This window comes from Sinocyclocheilus grahami, unplaced genomic scaffold, assembly GCF_001515645.1.
Source record: "Sinocyclocheilus grahami isolate Dianchi unplaced genomic scaffold, SAMN03320097.WGS_v1.1 scaffold100.1, whole genome shotgun sequence".
Taxonomy (NCBI): domain Eukaryota; kingdom Metazoa; phylum Chordata; class Actinopteri; order Cypriniformes; family Cyprinidae; genus Sinocyclocheilus; species Sinocyclocheilus grahami.
Window position 1 is genome coordinate 1,162,837 of NW_015505279.1, and position 24,900 is coordinate 1,187,736.

Below are 24,900 nucleotides of genomic sequence, written 5' to 3' on the forward strand. Positions count from 1 at the left end.
AACTCATGACAGTGCATTTTGATAGCACTATTTACCAAAGAAATAAAATAATAATAATAAAAAAAAAACTTAACCAATTAGTCAGATGTGAAAATAAATTACAAAGGGGAAAAAAAAGACTGAAAACAACCACACAGTCCATTGTCCTTGTTATTGTAGGTTACTAATATAGTATCATTAGCGCGTGTCTGTTTTTCCATTGGTTTTCTATATTATAGCCCTAGATGGACTTCTTTGACCATTGCGCTCATGTCTTTTGCAGCATCTTGTACATTACATTCCATTTTAAAAACACTGCACTCAAGTTGAAAGAAGTTTAAGAGAACGTCTTGAGATGTTTAAATCATGGTCATTTTAACTTCACAAGATCTCTTAACAAGATCTCACAGCTGGATTTGACTAAGTTTGCAAGATTTTTTAAAATTAAATGTTCATTAGTCATTCAAAGATTTGTTTAAATGATATAAATGCGTATTTGCTGAATGCTGATGGAAAACGAGAAAACATTATAATGTTTGCCTTTCTATAACTAATAATATAAAAGCAATCGTTATAATACGTTTTTGTATAGCCTATGTTTTAATTCCTTAATTAAACAGTTCTTTCTGATTATTAGACAGATTTCTGTCCGTATTAGACAGAACTGTTAACGACGATAGTGAACAAGGAGAATGTGAAAACTGTGCACAGGCGCTGCCAGTCGTCAAAATAAAAGTCCCGCATCGAACGCATCGGCCAAACAGAAAAACTTGTCGACCGATGCCGATATTTGAAAAATTTCAAATATCGGCCGATATATATCGGTCGACCACTAGTTACAATGTGTTGCAGTGCTATAAAGCCATTACTAGTATTACACAATATACAGTTCTTGTCATTAACACAATAAATTAATCTTTGTGTTTCACTTTTAGTTTGTGACACTAGCTATAATCCTGTTGTATCCATTTCTCTCTTACATTTCTGTCTCCAAATGTCCCTGATGCAATCCTGTATGCCTCAGGGGTGTTTTGTTTTTCTCTCCTTATTATATTTGTGTGTTCTGGATTTGTTGTTCCTAGAGAAGGAGAGAAAAGCCGAATGTTTGTGTGTGGTCACCCACCAGTGGAGGAGTGTGGCATCCGATTCTCTTCATTAGAGAGTCGTTGATCAGTGTGAATGTATGTCAGTGACGTCAGTCACTTCCACCTCATACTTAATTTGACATTGCACTCTCCGAATTAGCTGGTCTTTCTTTTTTCTGAGCAATTCTGTCATATGAAGCAAATTATTGGAAGTGAATTCTATAGCCTTGAGTATATGGTATTGTGTTTTGGGCAGCTCTGTTGGTGTGCAAGAAAGTCACTAGGGTTTAGATGACTCCCAGTGGAGGGAATGAAACGCTGTTTAATTTTCTAGTTTGTGGTTGATGTGGGGACACATGAAGATGTTATCTAAGACTGGTAATGTAAAACACAGTGTGATATGATGTTGTTACTAGGGCTGGGTATCGTTCAAAAATTTTCGATACTGGTTCCTGAATGATACTTTTTTCAATACCAATTTTATGAAATCAATTTGAACAAGATTACATTATCTAAAAAAAAAAATAATAATAATAAAAAGCTTGTTGATGTTTATACAAACTCAAAGACTCATCTCCTGAGACACTGCACAAAGGAACAAAATGTAACCAACACAATAAATCAGTGCAAATAGTTTTAATAAAGCTCAAATAGTGTTCAGTTTACACATCTGTTAGGCTACATTTACACTAATTAGTGTTCATTTTAAAACGCATAGCTCAGACAGAATCATGATTTCTGTTTATTTTCCACTGATTTACTGATGAGCATTAGCAGCTTCCAGCACGGTCTGCTTGTTCGCTCTTCCATGATCGCTGCTCTGACTCAGCGCCACATCTCTGAGTGTAACCGTTGTGTAAACTAGTAGGTGTGTTTGACTTGACACGGACTGACTGTGCAGACCGATCGGTGTATTGCAGTACCACGAGAGCTAAGAGAGCAGACTGCTCCGTGCGCTTTCGAATCGCTCTTGCGGATGTCAAACAAACACTCGATATGCGCCGCACCTCTTCTAGTCGAACACACCGGCTAGTGCTGCAGGCTTATTGGCTCACTGACGCTGATGAGATTAACCCCTTAGGCATCGAAATTTGGTACCGAACGACAAGACGTTTTTCGATACGCGATGATATCAAGGCAATTCGGTCGGTGCCTAAAAAGTATCGAACTCGATAACCAGCCCTAGTTGTTAAAGTTAAGAAGATGTCTTATTGTTTGACCCCTAATATTAATACTGTCTGTAGTGGTTCTGGTTAATTACTGGACATGTAATTGCTACTGGTCAGTGTTATAAGAAACCATTTCAAATGAACAGATATACGGTTTAAAATGAAGACAAACAGTTTGTGAAAGTTGATCATGTTGATAGGTAATGTTATTGTCTACACCTTCCTCTGCTAGGAACTGATTGATTTCATCTACTAAAAATCACCAAAACACCAGCTGATTCAAAGACACTGAGCAACATGAAGTTAGTTTTGAAAAGTCACCACCAGCATTTGTTTGGAGATTGCACTTGTTTTGTAGTTTGTGATCTAATGCAATTAAATTTATATATTCCTATAAAAATGCTGTTGGTGGTACTCATATGGGCACCATTTGTATTATACATCCCTATCAGTGTTTCCCGTGGGTCTGAAATATACTTGTGCTGGTACATAAGTAAATTAGACTACATTAGGTAGTCAATAAATAATGTGTGACCTAGGCCTGGGCGATTAAACCGGTATCGATATTTATCGACGGTACACCTTCTTCGATATCGATAGAATTTTTTTTTGATATAGTGCACGATATAGGCATGTGCTATGAGTGACGCAGACAGCACACACAAACACGAACACATGCTGAAATGAGTGCTGTGCCTGCCTGTGATGAGGAAATTGTGAATAAAGAATGAATATTAGTCGAATTTAAAATAAACATTTGCATTTGAATGTTAGGAGTGCGTCAGGGAGCGTCATCAGTGGCGCACGAGATGCGGTGATGTAAGTGGCGTTGTTGCATTTAAATGTTTTGTTAGTCTAGCCCACGAGAGCTGCTGTGTTATTCATTCAAAATATTAGAGAAAAATAGAAGCTCAATGCGGAGAAGATCTTGAATGGGTTAAAACTAGGGACGTGCGGGACTAGTCGACTAAACGGTACAGCTCCTACTAGTTGACACTGAAAACAATAGTCGATTACACGATAGAAAAAAGAGAAAGAAAAAAAAACATGATTTTATCATTCAAATTACCATCATTTTAACATTGCATTTAAAACGTTTTAAATAAGTTAAAATAAAACGTTTGAAAAATAATACATTATTTTTCAAAGTTTATCTGGACGGAAACTGCATTTTTATCTCCAAACTCGCATGCGTTTTCTTCGTGTCAGTTGCGGTGAGTTCAAAAATGACCATGCGAAAGATGAGCAAGGTGTGGGATTATTTTGAATTGGAAGGAAACGGAAACATTTTGTGTAAACTGTGTAATGTCAAATTGTTACAATAACTCTACTGGAGCGATGCATAATCATGTTCAATACAGGCAGGTAGGCGTTAGCTTAGAGACTGGCCAAAGCCAGCAAATGTGTCAGTCACGTCATTCACTACAACCCGCCGGTGCTGCGATCCCATCCGCGCCATCTATTCCTCTAATGAAGACCTACTTCGGTGGGGTTGCGGGATGTCCAGGCGCTTTCTGAAACTCTATCGGCTTGCTTTTCGTTATCTCTGCGTGCCTGCGACTTCAGTTCCTGCCGAGCGCGTTTTTTCAAATGCAGTAATTTTATTGTTAATCGCCTCAGGTCCCGTCTTTCACCAGACCACGTTAATAATTTCACTGAACAAATAACGCATGGTCTGAGAGAGTAAAATGGGCATTGTTGCATTGTTTTGAGACAATATAGCCTTCACGAAGTACGTTTTTAAAAGCTGTTTTAATGCTATTTCTTGATAAACCTTCCTATTGTTTTTGACTTAATATGTTGGCTAACGTTATATGAAGATTAAGAATTATGTCAGGCTATTGATTGATTTTCCATTGTCCTGCATTTCCCCAGCTGATTTGAATAAATAAGCTATGCTTTGGCCGACTTTGAGTGTATGCTCTTCTTTTTTTTCTCTTTAACGACCACCTAAAATTAAATGATGATAACGCGAGGCAAGTGTGCGGCAAGCGTTATTCATTGAGGGATTTGACAGTGTGATTCATAGATTAAGTATTTCAAATATAGGCTATTATATATGATACACGCACGAACAGAGGTTTTGTTTTCTTACCATCTTTTGGGGGCTTCTTGCTTTTAGACTAGCCGACTAGTCGGATACAAAACTTTAGTTTAAACGACTACTAATTTTAGTTTCAAATTAGTTGTCGCGCACATCCTTATTCATTGAGGGATTTGACAGTGTGATTCATAGATTAAGTATTTCAAATATAGGCTATTATATATGATACACGCACGAACAGAGGTTTTGTTTTCTTACCATCTTTTGGGGGCTTCTTGCTTTTAGACTAGCCGACTAGTCGGATACAAAACTTTAGTTTAAACGACTACTAATTTTAGTTTCAAATTAGTTGTCGCGCACATCCCTCGTTAAAATCAAAACCAAGCCATTCACACAGAATGCATTCAGCGCATTTTTTAGACGGACAGATATGACTGCTGCACTCGTGTCTCACAGAAGAGATGTATAGAAAGCCATGCAAAGTTAAAACAATTTAAACTTTTAGAAAACACGTCACGAATTTGTGGAAGTTTATTCCTTTTCACTGCGTCTCATATGTTTTTAAATGCAGTCTGTGTGAATGCCGCTTCGGCTCTTTGGATTAAGCAATGCATAAATACATTATGCTGTTTTGTTCATAATTGTTTATGCAATTTACTTAATTCTATTTGATTTTATGAGTTAATTTAGACGTAATGCACGTTTTTGAGTTACTTCCTTGCGTTGACAATTTAAATGCGCTGCATTATTTTGTGCATTGCGCCCTCCTGTGGCCTCGGGAGACAATTAGACCTATACAATAAAGACCTGTTTGCGTATAAAATATTAGAAATTAGATATTTGTTTAATTTTTTATTTGGTTTGATTGTTAAAACAAAAAAAATATTTGTTTGTCTCAATAAATTGTAGGGTTGGGTACCGAAACCCGATACCAATATGGCACCAGTACCTATGTAACCGGTATGTACTAGAGCCGAATCCGAACGCAGATTTCGGTGCCTCATTTCGGTGCCATGCCTGAGTGATCAATTTAAATATTTGTCCTCTGGTTCTCAGAAACGGCCGTAAGAAACATCATCACTGCACCGCACATGAAAAATAATTTCCTGACTGAGAAAATGCACGTGAGCTCAAGTCGGAAAGCTCTAATAATACAAATCCAACACATCTTTGTAGTAACGAGAGTGTCCATGTTGTTTTCACATTCCGACTTAAAAGCACAACTTGGCAAATGAGAGTATCCGAGGAGCACGTGAATGCAGTAATTACACTTGCTCTGATGGCAGCAGGTAGCCTTCCGTTAACTAAGCTCAACATACTTAAATTAAAATGCCTAAAGCTAAACCTCCCTTGTATTCACATTTCTAAACCTGTTGTCCAACAAAAGAGAAAAGTATAACCTTTTTTACTCCACAACACCAGTCAAATGCTTCCTTTTGTGATCTGATGAGGCTTCTTGTCACAGAATGAGGCAGAAAATATGTTCCATATGCTACTTTAAAAAGAATACATCGATTAGCAATAAATTAGGGTGACCATATGTCCTCATTTCCCCATACATGTCCTCTTTTTGGACCTACAAAAATGCATCCGGGATTTCTTAATTGCCCAAAATGTCTGGGATTCGGCTGTTTTCTTAATCCCACTCCTGCTGAATCTCTGACAATTGCCGCCTGTTCCCGCAATATGTTTTGCTCCCACGATTTTCGTCTCCACTCCTTTAAACATTCTAATATTGTGTATAATTTTGGCGCATCAGGGAGCCTCTCTCAGGATGCGGTGTATTTAAATATTTTTGAATGAGCGTTTGCGCCGTTTACTTTCACTTTCGATTTCGTGATCACACGCACTCTGTGTAAAGGGAGCACATCTTACAAGATCAGATATTTGTCAATGAGCTCAGAATCTGTTGAGCTGCAAATACTCCAGCATGGTCTTGTCAGTCATCTCTCCTTATTCTCAACCTGCGATTAGGGATGTAACGATTACCGGTTTGACGAAAAATTGTGATTAAAATACCCCACGGTTAGTATTACCATTTCATATTTTAATTATCACTATAACCGTATTCGATTACCGCGATTTGAACAACTGAGAATAAATAAATACTGTCCAGCACAGGGCTCCAGAGTGCGACTAAATGGGCGCATTTTGCAAAAATTTTTTATGCCAGTGCAACTAAATTGTGTGTGCAGTCGCACTGGCGCGACCACCGCATTGTTTAACTCATAAGCGCTGCATTTCTGTTACATGTGAGAAACCTCAAACGGCAAACAAAACTGAAAGCATAACGAAACCGCGCGACTCGTTTGAGCTGCGCAGCGCTTATGGAGTGTAGAGCCTGGTTTATACTTGTCGTGTCAGGAGCGCGAAGCTGCATGCAGCAAAAATGATGCAAATATTGAGGAAATGATGGATGGGTTTCATGCTAATGTAAAGTAAAAGACCGCTTCTTAAACCAAAGGTGAACATGTTGGTATTCTTGTGGGACAAAAACATGCAAGCACTGTCACCGACAGCAAGTTGAAAAATTGTGATTAAAATACCCCACGGTTAGTATTACCATTTCATATTTTAATTATCACTATAACCGTATTCGATTACCGCGATTTGAACAACTGAGAATAAATAAATACTGTCCAGCACAGGGCTCCAGAGTGCGACTAAATGGGCGCATTTTGCAAAAATTTTTTATGCCAGTGCAACTAAATTGTGTGTGCAGTCGCACTGGCGCGACCACCGCATTGTTTAACTCATAAGCGCTGCATTTCTGTTACATGTGAGAAACCTCAAACGGCAAACAAAACTGAAAGCATAACGAAACCGCGCGACTCGTTTGAGCTGCGCAGCGCTTATGGAGTGTAGAGCCTGGTTTATACTTGTCGTGTCAGGAGCGCGAAGCTGCATGCAGCAAAAATGATGCAAATATTGAGGAAATGATGGATGGGTTTCATGCTAATGTAAAGTAAAAGACCGCTTCTTAAACCAAAGGTGAACATGTTGGTATTCTTGTGGGACAAAAACATGCAAGCACTGTCACCGACAGCAAGTTTAGTTTTACTTTTCATTTTGAAAAGCTTGTTATCTTTGCTGTTTACCTCACATTATGCTATGGAGGCTCTCTTTTTTATTTATTGGATTCCTCAGTGTCTGCTAAACGTTCTGTAAATTATTAGTCTGTTTATAATACAGCATGTGGTGTATGCCATGCCTAGTCTTATTCGTTTTTGTTAATAAACGTTTTATAAGCTAGTTTGTCATTGTATCTTACTGTTTTATTGTTGTTATGCTTTTTAATTAAGAATAACAATGAATCCATCTTTTGTTTTAGTCTTAAAAAGTGAAAGGTGTGTAGCTCAATTAGCATGCCCTGCTGTAAATTTTGACCGGTTGATGAAAAACAAGCTTATTTAGGATTATTTATGGAGCAGATAAATACATATAATCATTTATTAATCAATTATCATTTTGACGTGACCCTTTTCTTTATTTAAAAGCTGAAATGTGAGGTTTACTATTTATGAAACTTTTTCAAAGCTTTATTTGAACATTTACATTAGATATTTAAACATGCTATTAGATAAACTGTTGTCAGTCATGTTGTCATTTAAAATCCGGACATCATTGGCAATGTTATTGTTTTAGTTATGCAAACAAAAACTCATTTTATTTGTTGTTTGTTGATTTTAAATGTAAAACTTCGTGAAATGATTTGTGTGTCAGTAGGGATGGGCGATATATTATCGTTTGCGATACCGGTAAAAATTATCACGATAAGAATTTATCTTCCTGTGATAATAACGATAAAGTCTAGTTGTTGACATATTTCTGTGTACGACTGTGTGGAGTGACGTGAAGGAAGGCGGACGTGAAATTGAGCAGCTCCTTCTACAATCTGGAACAGGTTTGAATAGGGCTGTACAGTGCGACAAAAATCGGTCTGAGCCTTGAGTAAATGTACTACAGTAGCATGTGTGCGACACAGTTTTACATGTGTATGTTGTCCAACAAAGATATTTTAATTTATTGACATGCTCTCCATATTAACTTCATAACATAGTCGAGTATTTGAAATAACTTATTTTTGAGATCAGACGTGGTTTCGTATTACAGAATAAGGCCGAAATCATACTATTTTATAGCATTATATACAGTGTTAAAGGCTATGCCGATTAGCATTGCATTATAAATATACTTTATCCTTATAAAAAATACCCAAGATTGCTTGAAGAACACAGATACCATAAATTTTGTGCAATCGCATGTTTATTGTCTTCAGGTTTCCTCAGTTAAAATTTCTTTATCTGCGTTTTATTCAGCTACAGCGATCACTGGATACTTCTTCCTGGAGCATTACTTCTGCTATGCATATGTGGTGTTTCTGCGCAAGGGCGCCCTCCGGCTTCCAGTATGGAAGTGTGTACTCGGTAATGCTCACAACACCCTATTTTGAGTAAAAATAGGAAAGATAATACTTTTCTAAAGAAACAGGATTCCCTAAATTATCGTCATTGATATCGTTATCGCAATAAATATCAGAAATGATCGTGATATATTTTTAAACCCATATCGCCCATCCCTATGCGTCAGTACTTTTTGAACATTTCCAGCACATTTTAACAATACCGTGATAATACTGATAACCGTGATAATTTTGGTCACTATAATCGTGATAAGAAATGTTCATACCGTTACATCCCTACCTGTGATCATTCCAAGCTGACTCCGGTAGCTCTTGTTGGATGCAGGGTTGCCAAGTCCGCGTTTTTTTTCCACAGAATTGGGCTACTTTTAAACTGTTGCCGTGGGTTGATTTTCCCAAGTGGGTTAAAGGTTTGAAATATTGCATAAATTACATTTGACTGAAATGCTTGCATTTAAACATTTTGCATTCTACCTATGATAAAACTTTCATGGACTTCTACATTAACTGTTCCCTCCTGGTGGAATGACCTGCCCAGCTCAATCCATGCAGAGTCCTTAATATTTGCAAGAAACGGCTTAAAAAACATCTCTTTCATCTTCATTTGACCCTCTAACTCTAGCACTCTCTATTCCAATGCTACTTCTAATTTGATCTGCTTGTTTTTTTTAATTAAAAAACTTGACCCTCTAAACATTTGCACTCTATTCTATTTATATTCTAACTACTTGTTTTATTTATAAAGAAAAACAAAATAAGCAAACAAGCAAAAAAAAAACCTTGCTACGTATACTGTTAGGTGAAGCCCTGCCCTTGAACCCCGCCCCCTACTGTCCTTTTTTTGGAAAACTAAAATATGGTCACCCTATTATAAATATACTTAATTATTATGAAAATACCTAAGATGGCTTAAATAACACAGATAAACGATATTGTCGCAGTCGAGTGTTTATTGTCTTTGTTTTATCATTCAAAAAGTTTAAATGTTCTGTTTACTCAGTTACAGATATAATAGTGATGCCTTTGTCTATATAAGGGATTTCCTGGAGGGTAAGGAGTTCTCTACTTCTGTGACTGGATATGTGGATTTTCTGTGCGAGGGCGCCGTCCTTAATATTTGCAAGAAACGGCTTAAAAAACATCTCTTTCATCTTCATTTGACCCTCTAACTCTAGCACTCTCTATTCCAATGCTACTTCTAATTTGATCTGCTTGTTTTTTTTAATTAAAAAACTTGACCCTCTAAACATTTGCACTCTATTCTATTTATATTCTAATTACTTGTTTTATTTATAAAGAAAAACAAAATAAGCAAATAAGCAAAAAAAAACCTTGCTACGTATACTGTTAGGTGAAGCCCTGCCCTTGAACCCCGCCCCCTACTGTCCTTTTTTTGGAAAACTAAAATATGGTCACCCTATTATAAATATACTTAATTATTATGAAAATACCTAAGATGGCTTAAATAACACAGATAAACGATATTGTCGCAGTCGAGTGTTTATTGTCTTTGTTTTATCATTCAAAAAGTTTAAATGTTCTGTTTACTCAGTTACAGATATAATAGTGATGCCTTTGTCTATATAAGGGATTTCCTGGAGGGTAAGGAGTTCTCTACTTCTGTGACTGGATATGTGGATTTTCTGTGCGAGGGCGCCCTTTGGTGTCCAGTATGAATGAAACAGATATCGTGTTTATAGTGCTAATGGCCAATCCATCATTTTTGGGGAATTTTTATTTATTTATTTTTTAATAAGTATCGGTTCAAATTGTTAATTATAAATACAGTGGTTACATAAAAAAAAAAATAATTCTATTGCTTTTTGTTTTAAAAAAGGTTATAAAAATGTCAATAATTATCGATACCGAACGATATGAAACAATATATCGTTGATGCATTTTTTTTAGCTATATCGCCCAGCCCTAGTGTGACCTTTAATAATAATTCTATTGCTTTTTGTTTTAAAAAAGGTTATAAAAATGTAAATAATTATCGATACCGAACGATATGAAACAATATATCGTTGATGCATTTTTTTTAGCTATATCGCCCAGCCCTAGTGTGACCTTTAACACAACATTTTGATTTATTAAATGTTAATAATTAATGTTAATTTTGTCTTGTAACAATTGCCCTTGTTAGTTTTTATCATATTTATTCAACCTTATCCTGTTTTAATTGACAAAGTCTGCATTTCTTACTCAGACAAGCAGTATTTGTCTAATTTATCAATGAAACCTGAAATGTAGTCATATTGACAGTTTAGTCACAGAAAACTAGACATTTTAAAGGGGTCATATGATGCTGCTAAAAATAACATTATTTGGTGTAATGAAATGTTTATGCGGTTTAAGGTTAAAAAAACACATTATTTTCCACATACTGTACATTACTGTTTCTCCTCTATGCCCCGCGTTTCTGAAATGCGTCGATTTTTTGCAAAGCTCATCGGTCTGAAAAGCGAGGTGTGCTGTGATTGGCCAGCTATCCAGTGCGTTGTGATTGGCCGAATACCTCAAGCGTGTGACGGAAACTTTACGCCCCTCACGATACTGTGATGCCCTGTCCGGCCGGAGCGACGAGACAAAAACATTAAAACCCATTATAAACAAGGCATTTGTTGCATCCAGTGGGGACATAATTACGGATTATAATGACTTATACTGTCTTTTTACACGTTGTGTTGCATCGCACCGCGTAAACATAAAACCATGTCTGCATTTGTGATCGTAGAAATGACAAACAACAAGCGCTACTCTAAGTAGTTTCGCTTTCACAACGAAAAACACAGCATCACACACGGCAGGCTAGAGTGAGTGGCGGCGGCCTACAGTGAGCAAAGGCCGGGGGCTAGAGCGAGCGGAGTGGGCTTGAGAATGGCGTGGCCGGCGGATTCGACGGAGCGTCCGGCGGGCTTGCGGCAACCACATGTGACGACCCCGGGCTGGACTCCTCTTCGTTCACGGTGAAAGCAGATCCGGCGATTCACAGCACTAAGTTTATGTATTTCCTCAGCGACCAGCACAGAGCAGCTCTAGGCATGACGAAGCGGATATCGTCCTCTTTTGGAAGACCAAACAAAGTAGTTTTGCTTGCACAACAAAACACACAGAGCCTTCACGACATGGCGGCGGCGGCAACAATACTACAGCGATAATAAAAGTTTCACCGCCTTTCTTTGCGTGAACATTTGGGTGGCGTTATACAAATCTTCCCACATCGTGATGTAGATATGTGGGGGCGTGTTAGAACGAGCCGTTTTAGGTAGGTGTGGTTGACTCTTATCTTTTATAAAGAATATCTCTTTGGATTTGAGACTGTAGTCTTCGCAACTTTACAGATCTTCTTTATGCACCAAGAGCTTGTAACACTCCAAAGAGAAAAGAAAAATTTAAATCGCATCATATGACCCCTTTAAGCCATACGATTATTGATGATTATCATCTCAGTCATTATAGTCTAGTCAAAACAATATATTTTTTGTTCAAGACTTATATGATAAAATTACTGTAATTTTAAATTATAAAAAAGGATGTAAATCTACAAACAGACAAATTATATATGCTATTAATAGACATTTCACATTTAGTTATAAGTTTAAATGCTTAAACTCTCCCGATATTATATGAAGCTGCTTTGCTTACTACTGCCTTTTAAATGCAGTTGCCCTCTAAATCAACCTCTTAGCCACCATGGAACGTCAAAACTAATTTTCAACACTATATAGGTAGTGGTGGCCTCTCAATCTCCATGCAGGATATATGCAGTCGCCTTAGAATTTGGCAGTGTAATGAAGATGCCTTAAAATTGTCTCTTGACAGCTCACTGCATTTTGGAACAGTGCAATTATGTGTAGGTATATTTAGTAATATTGCAGTCTCAACAATATATGTTTCACCTCATAATTAAGTGTTATGTAGTATAGTATATGCATATTTTCCTGTGGTAGAGCTCCTCTGTGATTCCTGCACTGAGCTGCGGTAACTGTGCTAGGAGTAGAGCCGTAATGGCGACTCATTAGAGAGAGATAATGACAGCAGGGTGAGCCCTTAGGAGCCCACCCGGACGAGAACGCCCAGAGAAAACTCACAGCGACACTCGCTCCATCACGCCTCAGGGGCCGATAGAGAGCCCAGGGGAGAACAGAGGACGGAGGACGGGGAGAAAAGCAGGAGGAAGTGGGCGATTGAAGGAAAAACAGAGGGAGAGGTGGTAAAGAGGGATGGGGTGGCTGAGCGGAGACCGAAATCATGCGAACGATGGTATTTTTGTTCAAATGTCAGTTTTAATGTGCTTGTGTTGGGTGTTCTGCAGCGTTTCCTCATGACCTGCATGTTAACATACATGCTCTCACAGATCTGTATGACTGCTCCTGTATGGACTGACAATGAAGATTATATTTTATAAACACTGAAGATTATATTTTCTGTCTAATTCATGTGTGAAGCCATTCATCTCTCAAAAGTTTTGACCCACCTGGTTACATTTATTTCTCATCATTATCATAAGCCAAGTTTTTTTTCTACTTTTTGCTATTCTGTTATCGACATAGCCTGTTTCCATTCAATAAGCCTTTTTTAACAGTAAAATTGTGTAATGACCGCATCCTAGCAGCAATCTTTAATGCACCCTTTAGCATACAGTCAAGACAGCTGCAGTTTGACGTGGCTGAGAAAACTGCCTGAATCGACTTGGCTCATGCAACTGCATGCTGCGTAAAGTTAATGTTATCATACAAATATTGAAAAAAATTTTTTTTAGGCCATTTCACTGTGATTGAACTGCAAATAGGCTGTTTAACACACACTTGAACATTATAGAGAAACTAAGCTTTAATGGGAACAACATTTGTTTAATTCTGTCATTCTGTGTCATGTGACACCACATTTAATTGTTCAAGCCTTTTTTCCTTTTCATCAGACATTTGAACCATCAACATATAATTTATTATTTTGCTTAAATTGAAATTGAACGAATTGAACTAAGTTTAGTTTAAGAAATGTTTGATTTAAGAAAAGAAAAAAAAAACCTTAAAGAATACACCTCATTCACATGGGAGTTGAGAATTTCCAGAATGTGCAGAGCTGGAATTTAGACAAAGCTTAAAAATATATATATATTTTTTTTTTTTTATCAGTATTGCCATAATTATTCCAAAATCCCATAATTTTCTTAGTTTTGATTACTCTATTTATTGAAATATGTAGATTTAAAAAATGCAGAATTAGTTGTCTGCAGAATTTTCTTTCCATATCCACCTTTTTCCTAAGTAACCGATGAGCCTCGCCGTGATGGATTTTAACTTCTGTTAGGATGCTGTCGTGTTCCGGTCTCCATAGAAATCCATGTCAAAATGGTGTAATAAGATCGACAGGATTACTTTTTCAGTGCAACTAAATATGGAAATGTGTGCATGGTTAAACGATGCTGTTGTTGGCTTCCACAGTAACTAGGGATGGGTACCGAGAACTGGTACGTAATTGGGTCAATACTGGAGTACCGATAAGCTGGACAAACGATACTGTTATCGATACTTGCGTTGTTTTATCTCCGTATACTTAAATGTTAACGACGAATTAGAAGCTGTTGCTTGTCATTTTCCTTCACTGAATGATGTGGCAGACGTTTGCTCGACGTGTGCGAGTGATATCCATGCGCATGTGCAGTGTGTGTGTGTGTGTGTGTGCGTGCAATCAGTCGTCGTGGCAAGAGTGAAACGTTCGAAAGTGTGGGCTCACGTTACAAAACTAAGCGACACCAGTGTCAGATGCAATATATGCAGTAGTGTAATAGCGAACGAAGGAGGCAACACTAGTAATATAATGAAACATTTACTAACAAAACACAACATCTACCTCAAGCAGTGCGCTGTATTAGGCTATGTCTCGCGGCTCCAGCTCCAACTGAAACTCGCGAGACACATTCACATCAAATGTTGATTCGGTAGAGTTACACTCACAAGACTTAGTCGCAATCACAAAAGTACATTATTTCTGCGTGCTTTAAAGGGGTCATATGATGCTGCTAAAAAGAACATTATTTTGTGTATTTGGTGTAATGAAATGTTTATGCGGTTTAAGGTTAAAAAAACACATTATTTTCCACATACTGTCTTTTTACGCGTTGCGTTGCATCGCGCCGCGTAAACATAAAACCATGTCTGCATTTGTGATCGGAGAAATGACAAACAACAAGCCCTACTCTACACTGCTCAAAAAACTTGCTTTAAATATATAAAATATAAAAACTCTTTAAATATAAAAAAACGTACTTACAGTCTGTGAGTCAGAACAGCCGGCATTGTAGTCTACTCTCCCAGGATCAGGAAACAGTCCTCCATAAAATGTATTTGGTTTCTATATTTATTTGGTAGGAATAGTAGTAAGAAAAGTTATATTTATAAATGACTTTTTTCAACTGTTTTTTCAGACACCAATTCTATTCAGCAAACTGCGCGCACAGGATTATGGGATATTTTAGTAGTAATATTATTATTGTTGTTATTATTACTAAATTATAATATAAATATTACTAAGTAAAAACAATAAGGCACATTACTTTTATAATATTTGACTGTAAAATTAATCATTTTGAATATAATTTATATAATTACATTTTTGCATTACAGCTGTAAAATTACAATATTTATGGCTGCCTTAATTTCTTAATTTTCAAATGCTAAACTAACTTTTAATTTGACAGTTAAACCACAGGGAGCCCTCAAAGCAACACACATTTTAATTCATGTATATCACATATATTTATCTGATTAAATTGCAGCCTTTGCAAATCTCTGATTTGTATTTATTTGAAAGTCGGACTGAGCCATATGTGTTTCAGTTGCGCAGCCCTAACAGGCTGATGTTACACAAACACTGGGTTCAGACGTGGATTCTTGCCTCTGGGCGCTGTTTGATTTCATGTGGTTTCCGACACAGATTCATGGAAGAGGCTCAAAGTCTTCCTACTTTCATGAAGAGCTTTTTGACTCTTTTTGACAAATTGTGCTTTCTGAAAGGGAAGACACTTTGACCGTGAGGTTCATGTCAGGTTACAGTGGACTTCACACCGCAAAAGAAAACTGGTTTTCAGTGTGATGTTGTCTTGCTTATACAACTGTCCTCTCCTTGAAGTTGTCGTATAATTAATTCATAACACCTGCTGCATGAATACCTCATGTTCATCTGCCTGGCTCATCTGCATCGACTCATGTAAATGTGTTTCTCCTGTACAGACCTTGACAAACAACGAATGCTCCAATCACAGTTTTGGTAGCTTGGGCTCCTCCAGTGATAAAGAGTCAGAGGTGAGTTAAGTTCTGTATGATTGTACAAACAGCTTTAAACCAAATACCTCTTATATACTGTGACGTATTTCCAAACAGAATATTCAGTGGGAAATAATCATATGTCATGATTTATAGCATTGATTCATTGCAGTTAGCGATAGACTCATGTTATCGCCCTGACTGATTAATCAGTTGATATTTGATAACCTGTAGATTAACAGCATCTACCAATAATTTGTTGGCCAATTAAAGGGTTAGCTCATCCAAATGAAATATTTCTTCAACCCTCATGTCGGTTCAAACCCATAAGACTTTTGATCATCTTCAAACCAAAAATGAATAGATTTTATTGACAGATTTTTGTCCCTTTATTGAAAGTCTGCAACTAAAAATGTGATGCTTCAAAAGGTTCATAAAGACATTGTTGAAGTAACCCGTATGAATTGAGCCACTTAATCCAAGTCTCCTGAAGAGACACAAATGCTTAGTATGATAAACAGATTTAATTTAGATCTTTTCACACACAAACCTTGATGAGCCCACATACACAGAGCACATCAAATATAGTAAATTAAATCTGAAACGTCTTTGCTTGATATGCAAGAAGCAGATTTGTTCTCTTCACACATCAAGCAAGTATGATCGAGCTTCTGGATTAAACCGCTCAATTCATATGGTTTTCTTTTATGATGTCTTTATGAACTTTTGAAGTGTTGAAATGAACTTTCAATGCACAGACAGAAATATCTTAGATTTCCTTAAAATGTGAGATGCACTGAAATAATTTTTTTTGCCAAAACACCAAAACCGAAGTTAAAGTTTTCATTAAGCTGAAAACTGAAAATAAAGTTACTTAATCAATTAATCTAATTTATTGAATAATTAACACTCAGATAGAAAGTTTTTAAACATTTGTGACCCTGGACCACAAAACCAGTCATAAGGGTCAATTCTTCAAAATTGAGATTTATACATCATCTGAAAGCAGAATAAATTGTATGGATAGGACAATATTTGGCCGAGATACAACTATTTGAAAATCTGGAATCTGAGGGTGCAAAAAAATCAAAATATTGAGAAAATAGCCTTTAAAGTTGTCCAAATGAAGTTCTTAGCAATGCATATTACTAATGATAATAATTTTTTTTATATATTTATGGTAGGAAATTTACAAAATATCTTCATGGAACATGATCTTTACTTAATATCCTAATGATTTTTGGCATAAAAGAAAAATCAATCATTTTGACCCATACAATGCATTAGGGCTGTCAAAATGACTGAAAAACTAAATTCAAATTTTCTACTTAAATATTATCAAAATTCGAATTATATTCAAATTGAAAAGCCATAATTTCAGTTGGGGGGGGCTTTTGGCTTCTCTCCTGAGGCCACAAGAGGGCGCATCGAGCAAAATATTATGCCCGTTTCTTCAAAGCGTAATAAAATAACACGACTATCTTTGGGGGGAAAAAAAGTGCATAATGTTTAAAATAATGTTTATAAACCATGTATAATTAATAAAGTTGCTTAAACAATTAGAAAAAAACAGCACCATGCATGTATGTATAGTTTAATACAAAGCACCGAAAACCAATCACAAAGAGTAGGCTACTTTCTTGAGATACATGAAAACATGAGATGCAGTGGGATGGGGAAAAACCACCATAAAGTCTTGAGATATATTTTTTAAAAGTTGAACTTACATTAATTTTACATGACTTTCTAAACATGCCGCTGTCTTGTGCCAGACGCGAGTGCAGCGCTGATAGATGTCCCTCTAGAAAATGTGATCAATATTAGGGCTGCAACAACTAATCGATAAAATCGATTATAATCGATAATGAAAATCATCGACAACGTTTCTCATTATCGATTAATCGGGTCTGCCCACAGTGCACGTACAACTGCAGCCGGTCGTATCAAATTACAGCACCGAATGACGCATTTCTATGGACAAAATGCATTTAAAAATATTGAAGGCAACAGAATGAGCTCCTGCAGGAAAAGTACGTGATCCAAGCTGCCCAAAACATGAGAAATCTTTATTTTAAGCTTCAAGCTGATGCATTAGCGTAATGGCTTGCCCTGTCAGGCGTGTGTGTGTCCTCAGCACAAAAACCTTTCAGTTAACGGTCATATCCTTATCTGTAAATGTCACAAATTCACGCGAGCCTTTCCATTTTTGCATAAAGGCCCGCCCTGACAGTCTGCGTTAAGTTGAAATCTTTACTGAAAGAGCGCCGGCGCGGTGGGCATGCACATTAAACAGACGGAACACAGAGAGGGAGACAATATTCGGCTCAAAAACATTAATTGTGTTGAAATATCTGTTGTTGAACATTAAATTTAGGTTTAAAAGTCAACATGCAGTGCGAGTAATTTATGAGAGTAGGAACTGTGAAGGGACAGCAGCGTGTGATTGTCTGAGTATAAATGTCATGTGTGTGTCCTCAGCACAAAAACCTTTCAGTTAACGGTCATATCCTTATCTGTAAATGTCACAAATTCACGCGAGCCTTTCCATTTTTGCATAAAGGCCTGCCCTGACAGTCTGTGTTAAGTTGAAATCTTTACTGAAAGAGCACCGGAACATTAAACAGACGGAAGACAGAGAGGGAGACAATATTCGGCTCAAAAACATTCATTGTGCTGAAAAATCTGTTGTTGAACATTAAATTTAGGTTTAAAAGTCAACATGCAGTGCGAGTAATTTATGAGAGTAGGAACTGTGAAGGGACAGCAGCGTGTGATTGTCTGAATAGAAATGGCAGATTCTTTTACAGGATAAATAAATGACGACGGAACACAGAGAGGGAGACAATATTCGGCTCAAAAACATTAATTGTGTTGAAATATCTGTTGTTGAACATTAAATTTAGGTTTAAAAGTCAACATGCAGTGCGAGTAATTTATGAGAGTAGGAACTGTGAAGGGACAGCAGCGTGTGATTGTCTGAATATAAATGTCAGACGCTTGTACTGGATAAAGACATGGCCGTAAGAGGAGACTGACTGTGATCAAAGTGCACGCGACGCGTGTTCCTGCAGAGCCTTACTGTGATTTTATTCGTCTTTATTATCTTTCTTATTTTAAGTTTTGACCTTGAGATTTAAACTATATTCACTATAGTCTATAGCCTACAGTGATTAACAAATTTATTAAAACAAATTCATGTAAGGTTTTTAACCAATTTTGTAAGGTTTGAGCCACTGCTGCTCTTAACTAACAGTATTGGTAATTACCAAAATCATTTTTTTAGCTTTCTGTATTGATTAGTCGTATAAATGTCAGACGCTTGTACAGTGTGTTTTTTTATTATTCAGATACCTAATTAGTCAAAAAGTACATAAACAATGCCAGCAAGCATGCATAGCTTTCTGTATTGATTAGTCCTCCAATATGCGTAAACTCTTTAGTAACAGTAGTAAGCTATTTTTAATGCTATAATATAATTATTGCTGTTATCTGGGAAAGAAAGGCAGAAAAAAATTGCCAAGTGCTTTATAGTGTTTTTTTTTTTATTATTCAGATACCTAATTAGTCAAAAAGTACATAAACAATGCCAGCAAGCATGCAAGCTGTTATCAAAGGCAAAGGAGGCAATTTTTGTTATTATGTGAATAAATACTATTTAGTTGTTTCAGTTTATTTGCCCAAAAAATTACAATAACATTTTTAGAATTAAACAATTTTTTTTGACAGATTCCTAAAATATTTGTGTTTTCTCTTATGACAGGTGGTCTAATAAATTGTTAAGCACTGTATGTTTTCATAGCATTCAGTTGGCACATTTGTTTGAAGGACATTGGGCAGAATGTGGAATAGTGTGTTTATGTCAGTAAAATTAAAATAAAGAGTTTTTTCTTTTTCTTTCGATTAATCGAAAAAAGAATCGGCCAACTAACCGATTATCGGCCCTAATAAATATGCATTCTGTGTGAACGGCTTGGTTTCAGTTTTGACGTAAACAACATCTCCACACTGATGCTCTCGTTTTCCGCAATATATTGAATGAACAACGTAGCAGCGCCGCATCTAGTGGGTTCAACTGGATAGGCTAACAAAAGCATTCAAATGCAATGACACTTACATCGTCGTCGCATTTCGTGCGCCACTGATAGGCTGCCTGACGGCTGATGCAGACCTAAAATTTGAATGCAAAAACGTTGTGGATTTATTTATTTTTTAATTTGACACACATTCAAAATTCAACAATTTTTTTTGACAGCCCTACTGTGTTTTTTGGCTATTACTACAAATATACCCCAGCAACTTAAGACTGGTTTTGCGCTCCAGGGTCACATTTAAATTGTGCATAAGTCAGTTTTTATATTAACTTTTTTAATTATTATATAATGAGAGGAGGAGGAGGCCAATGGAGCGAGTTATGAAGGGAGAGAGAGTGAACTGGGAGGTTGAGAACAAACTCCTCTCATGTGGTTGTGAGCTGCTTATTATGCCAGATGTCAGACACCTAGATAGTGTAGACACACGCGCACACACTTGTCACACACATACTGCCACTGCATTAGAGCCGCCACACACACACATACACACACAACCGTCAAACTTTCACTCACTCACAAAACCCCCATTACAGCCCCACCTCAGACTACCTACACTAGATTACCAATAATCCCCTGAACGCTAATCACAGCCTCCAACACCTGCAGCCTGAAGCACACGACTCATTTAACGCAGGATGATTTGCATATTCATGATGGATTTGAGTATATGTATATATCAAGGATTTCCATTTTCAGTGACAGGAATGAAGATTATGTAATCTTTGTATTTCAGAAAGCTTCGTGTGCGGAAGTGTCTTTCTCTATAGCTTCTATCAAATGAAGACTGACGGATGAAGAAGCACAGATTGTTCTCTTTTTGATGCATTGAATTATGTTTGTCTTTATCTTGTCAGCATCTTATACTGCAGCTTCAGTAATTGTCTCACAGCGGTGGTAGATTTTCTCTGATGGCGAGCGTGTTTCTTTGTGTTGCTTGTTCTGAGCTTGTGGCCATTGTGACCCAAAAATGCCAGTGTGGAGCGTGCAGAACATCAATATCAGACTGTGCCGGCTCGTTAGGGCCACCGTGACATTCTGTCATTGTCACTGAGGGCTAATTATAAACAGCAGCTTCAGTGCTTTAGTCTGCAGCTCCTGACCCACTCGCATCTAAAAACACTTCCCTGTTCCTCCTCTCCTCTACCTTTTCATTTTCCTTATCCCTTTAATTTCTGTTCCTTAGCCTTTCCTCTTTTGTTTTTTCTCTCTCTCTTCCTTTTCTTCCATTCTATCCTTTTTCATTTTCCTTTCATTTCATTTCATTTTTCTTTATCATTAAATTTTTCTTTATCCTTTTCCCTTCATTTATTTAGAATTTTCTCTTTTGTTTTCCTTTTCTTTTCTTTCCGCATTTCCTTTTCTCTTTCCTTCCCTTTTTCTTATCATATCCTATCATATTTCTTTTTACTTTCATTTCCTTCTTTCTTTGCCCTTTTCCTGTATTTTCTGCATCCTGCTTGTATTCCTGTATTTTCTGCATCCTGCTTGTATTCCTGTATTTTCTGCATCCTGCTTGTATTCCTGTATTTTCTGCATCCTGCTTGTATTCCTGTATTTTCTGCATCCTGCTTGTATTCCTGTATTTTCTGCATCCTGCTTGTATTCCTGTATTTTCTGCATCCTGCTTGTATTCCTGTATTTTCTGCATCCTGCTTGTATTCCTGTATTTTCTGCATCCTGCTTGTATTCCTGTATTTTCTGCATCCTGCTTGTATTCCTGTATTTTCTGCATCCTGCTTGTATTCCTGTATTTTCTGCATCCTGCTTGTATTCCTGCGCTCCAGGGTCACATTTAAATTGTGCATAAGTCAGTTTTTATATTAACTTTTTTAATTATTATATAATTGTTTCTCCTCCAGTATGTTGTTGAAATATAAACCTTTAAACGGTGGCTGTAAAAACTTGTTTCAAACACATTAAATAATGATAACAGGTTGAGTAAAAATATTTTGAACATGTAATATAGTGCATATATTTAGCAAAAATCTGCTCTCTAGAGTTTTTTTTTTTTACTAATGAGTGATGGACATTGAGTGGCTTTCACTAATTAAGAATATCTTCAATTGACTTTCAAAGATAAAAAAAAAAAAGTCTTATGGGTTTGGAACAACATGAGGGGGAGTAAATGATGACTATTTTCATTTTTGGGTGAATTAATTTTAAGAGAAGTCGGAATATCTGTCGATGGTCATTTTCTGTTTTAAGGTCTTTTATTAGTGAACTTTGAGGAAGCATTTGTGTTAAATAGCTGCTCACTGGCATTCAGGATTAACACTTCTGAGCACAGCGTTCATTCTTGGTAATTCCCAGAAAGGAGATCTCCATCCCGTTTGAATTTGCAGGTCCTCTGCAAACACCTCAGAAAATACTAAATCAAAACACTCTCAAGGTTGGCTTTCTTCATTCATCATAGCAACTAGATCATTTGAATCAACCTTCTGGATAAAGATTTCCATGTAGGCATTTGAGCTGTAGGTGTCTTCTCACCACACGAGAAGTGTGTCTGAATCACACTCCGTGATATTTTATTTGTACAGCTCTAGAAGTTTTGTCCATAAGGACTGTGAATGACAAGGAAATACATAGATCAGTAAAACGGTTCATTGAACACTGAAGCGTTTGCGCCAAACTGAGATCAGTAATGGATTCTCCATTTCTCACGGTTGATTCCTGATGAAAGCTGTTGTTAATAACTCAAGTTCATAGTTCAGCAGATGGCGCAGAGACGTTCTGCTGTGTTTTCTTTGATTCAAAGCGTTACAGAGAAATTGATGCTGGTGTGTGAGTGTGTTCCCTGTAATGAAGCTCTAGTTCTGTGTGTGCCAAGGGCTGCGTTTCTGCCTCATAGAGGATGCTGTGTCATTCTATATATATATGTGTGTGCGTGTGTGTGTGTGTGTGTGTGTGTGTGTTTAGGTTTTGTAGCAGACTCAAGCTGGGCTGGCATCTGTCATAACCCCCAATAGTTGAACCATCAGCAGGCAAAGCACTACACGTGTGTACACACACACACACAGACACACACAGACACACATACACATATATATATATACACACACACACACACAAAGTATCATACTAAGGAGAATCGGCCTTCCCTTCCCCTGCACACACACCTGCTGTGACATAAATCAGAGAGGAGGAGGAGGCCAATGGAGCGAGTTATGAAGGGAGAGAGAGTGAACTGGGAGGTTGAGAACAAACTCCTCTCATGTGGTTGTGAGCTGCTTATTATGCCAGATGTCAGACACCTAGATAGTGCTGCTTGTATTCCTGTGTTTTCCTCTCTCGTTTCTCTGGTTCCTTTCCTTCTTATTTCATATTCTCTTTTCTTTTTCTTTCTCCCGTCCTTTAATTTCCTCCTTTCTTTGCCCTTTTCCTGTATTTTCTGCATCCTGCTTGTATTCCTGTATTTTCTACATCCTGCTTGTATTCCTGTGTTTTCCTCTCTCGTTTCTCTGGTTCCTTTCCTTCTCATTTCCTATTCTCTTTTCTTTTTCTTTCTCCCGTCCTTTAATTTTCTCCTTTCTCATTTTCCTTTCCTTTTTGTTTCCCTTTTCATGCCATTCTCTCATTTCCTTTCCTTTGTCATCCTTATTTCTGTCTTTTTCTTTTCCTCTTTTGTTTTCTGTTGCCTTTTATTTTCTCTCTTCCTTTTGCCTTTTTTCTAATCTTACCATTTTCCTTTGTCCTTAAATTGTGTCCTTTAATTTTCCTTAACCCTTCCTCATTTTATTTCTTTTTCCTAATTTCCTTTTCCCTCTATCTTTCATTCTCTCGTTTAATTTTGCTTTCCCTTTTCCTTTTCCTCTTCTCTCATTCTTTCCTCCTCTTTCTCTGTTGCAGGGATCAGATGGGAAAAGAGGAAGTTCTCCTGCGTATTCAGTAAGTCTCTCTGTCCCAGTCATGTGAGAATTTAAGAGACACAAATGATGCTTTTGGAGGCTCTTGGTTCAATCACATCGACACTCCTCTCTTTGGAGAGACGTGACGCAGTTTCCAGAAACGCACTGGCCTTGCCCACACAAGAGTTCATCATGTTTTACGATCACCTCAAATTAAACTCAGATTATGAGAAATTAATATGAAGGAGCCATGTATAATATGCAGGGTGGAGTTTAACCACATCTATTTTGGAAACACTCTCTTTCGGTTTCACAACTATAAAGAGATTATAGCATTTCTTTTTTTAGATTAACCGTGTGTGTAGGACTCAGTTTATCTCTTAATAGCGTTGGTGTGTGCGCTGGAGTTTGGTGGCAGCCGTGGAGGTTTCAGCCCAACCAGTGAACGAGAACTCCTCTCTGATCAGAATGCAAAGATGCCCTTGGCAGCACACCCCTCTTTGTCTGTGCTGAAAAGATCAGGATATTTCGGCATCCTTTCCCCAGCGAGAGAGAAAATAGACTGTGATCATTGGTCCAGGCCCCGGATTGTGCACTCTCACATTAGGGATATTCTTAGAGTCATTTAGACTCAAGAGTCATTAAATACTGTTTGAAGACACAATATGTCTCGTTATACTCTCGGCTGATGTTCAGAGATTGTACGGTTTGCTCTCAGGAGACTATGAATTTAAATGTGGTGCTCAGTGCTTGCTGAGGCCAGTGTTATTGTGCATCGGGTGCAAAATAAGACCTGAATAAATTCATAACAAATGGTGTCTGAATGTAATCTCTCTCATTTATAGACTCCTGAAAAGAAGCACTCTGAATCATCACGGGGCAGGAAGAGGAAAGCTGACAACCAATCAGAGAGCAGTCAGGGTAAACGATTTACTGTTTTTTTTTTTTTTTTTTTTTCTTTCTTTCCTTCTCTCTCTCTCTCTCTTTTTCTTTCTC

At 37.2% G+C, this 24,900-nt stretch overlaps 1 protein-coding gene across 1 annotated transcript in view; it reads left to right on the forward strand.

Moving 5' to 3' along the window:
- Window positions 1–24,900, forward strand: part of tlk1a (tousled-like kinase 1a) — a 52,758-nt gene that overhangs the window by 15,001 nt on the left and 12,857 nt on the right. Inside the window, exons 2-4 of the mRNA XM_016276286.1 lie at window positions 15,936–16,007; window positions 23,906–23,944; window positions 24,750–24,825. Coding sequence (XP_016131772.1) covers window positions 15,936–16,007; window positions 23,906–23,944; window positions 24,750–24,825 — 187 coding nt within the window. The remainder of the gene's footprint in view (window positions 1–15,935; window positions 16,008–23,905; window positions 23,945–24,749; window positions 24,826–24,900) is intronic.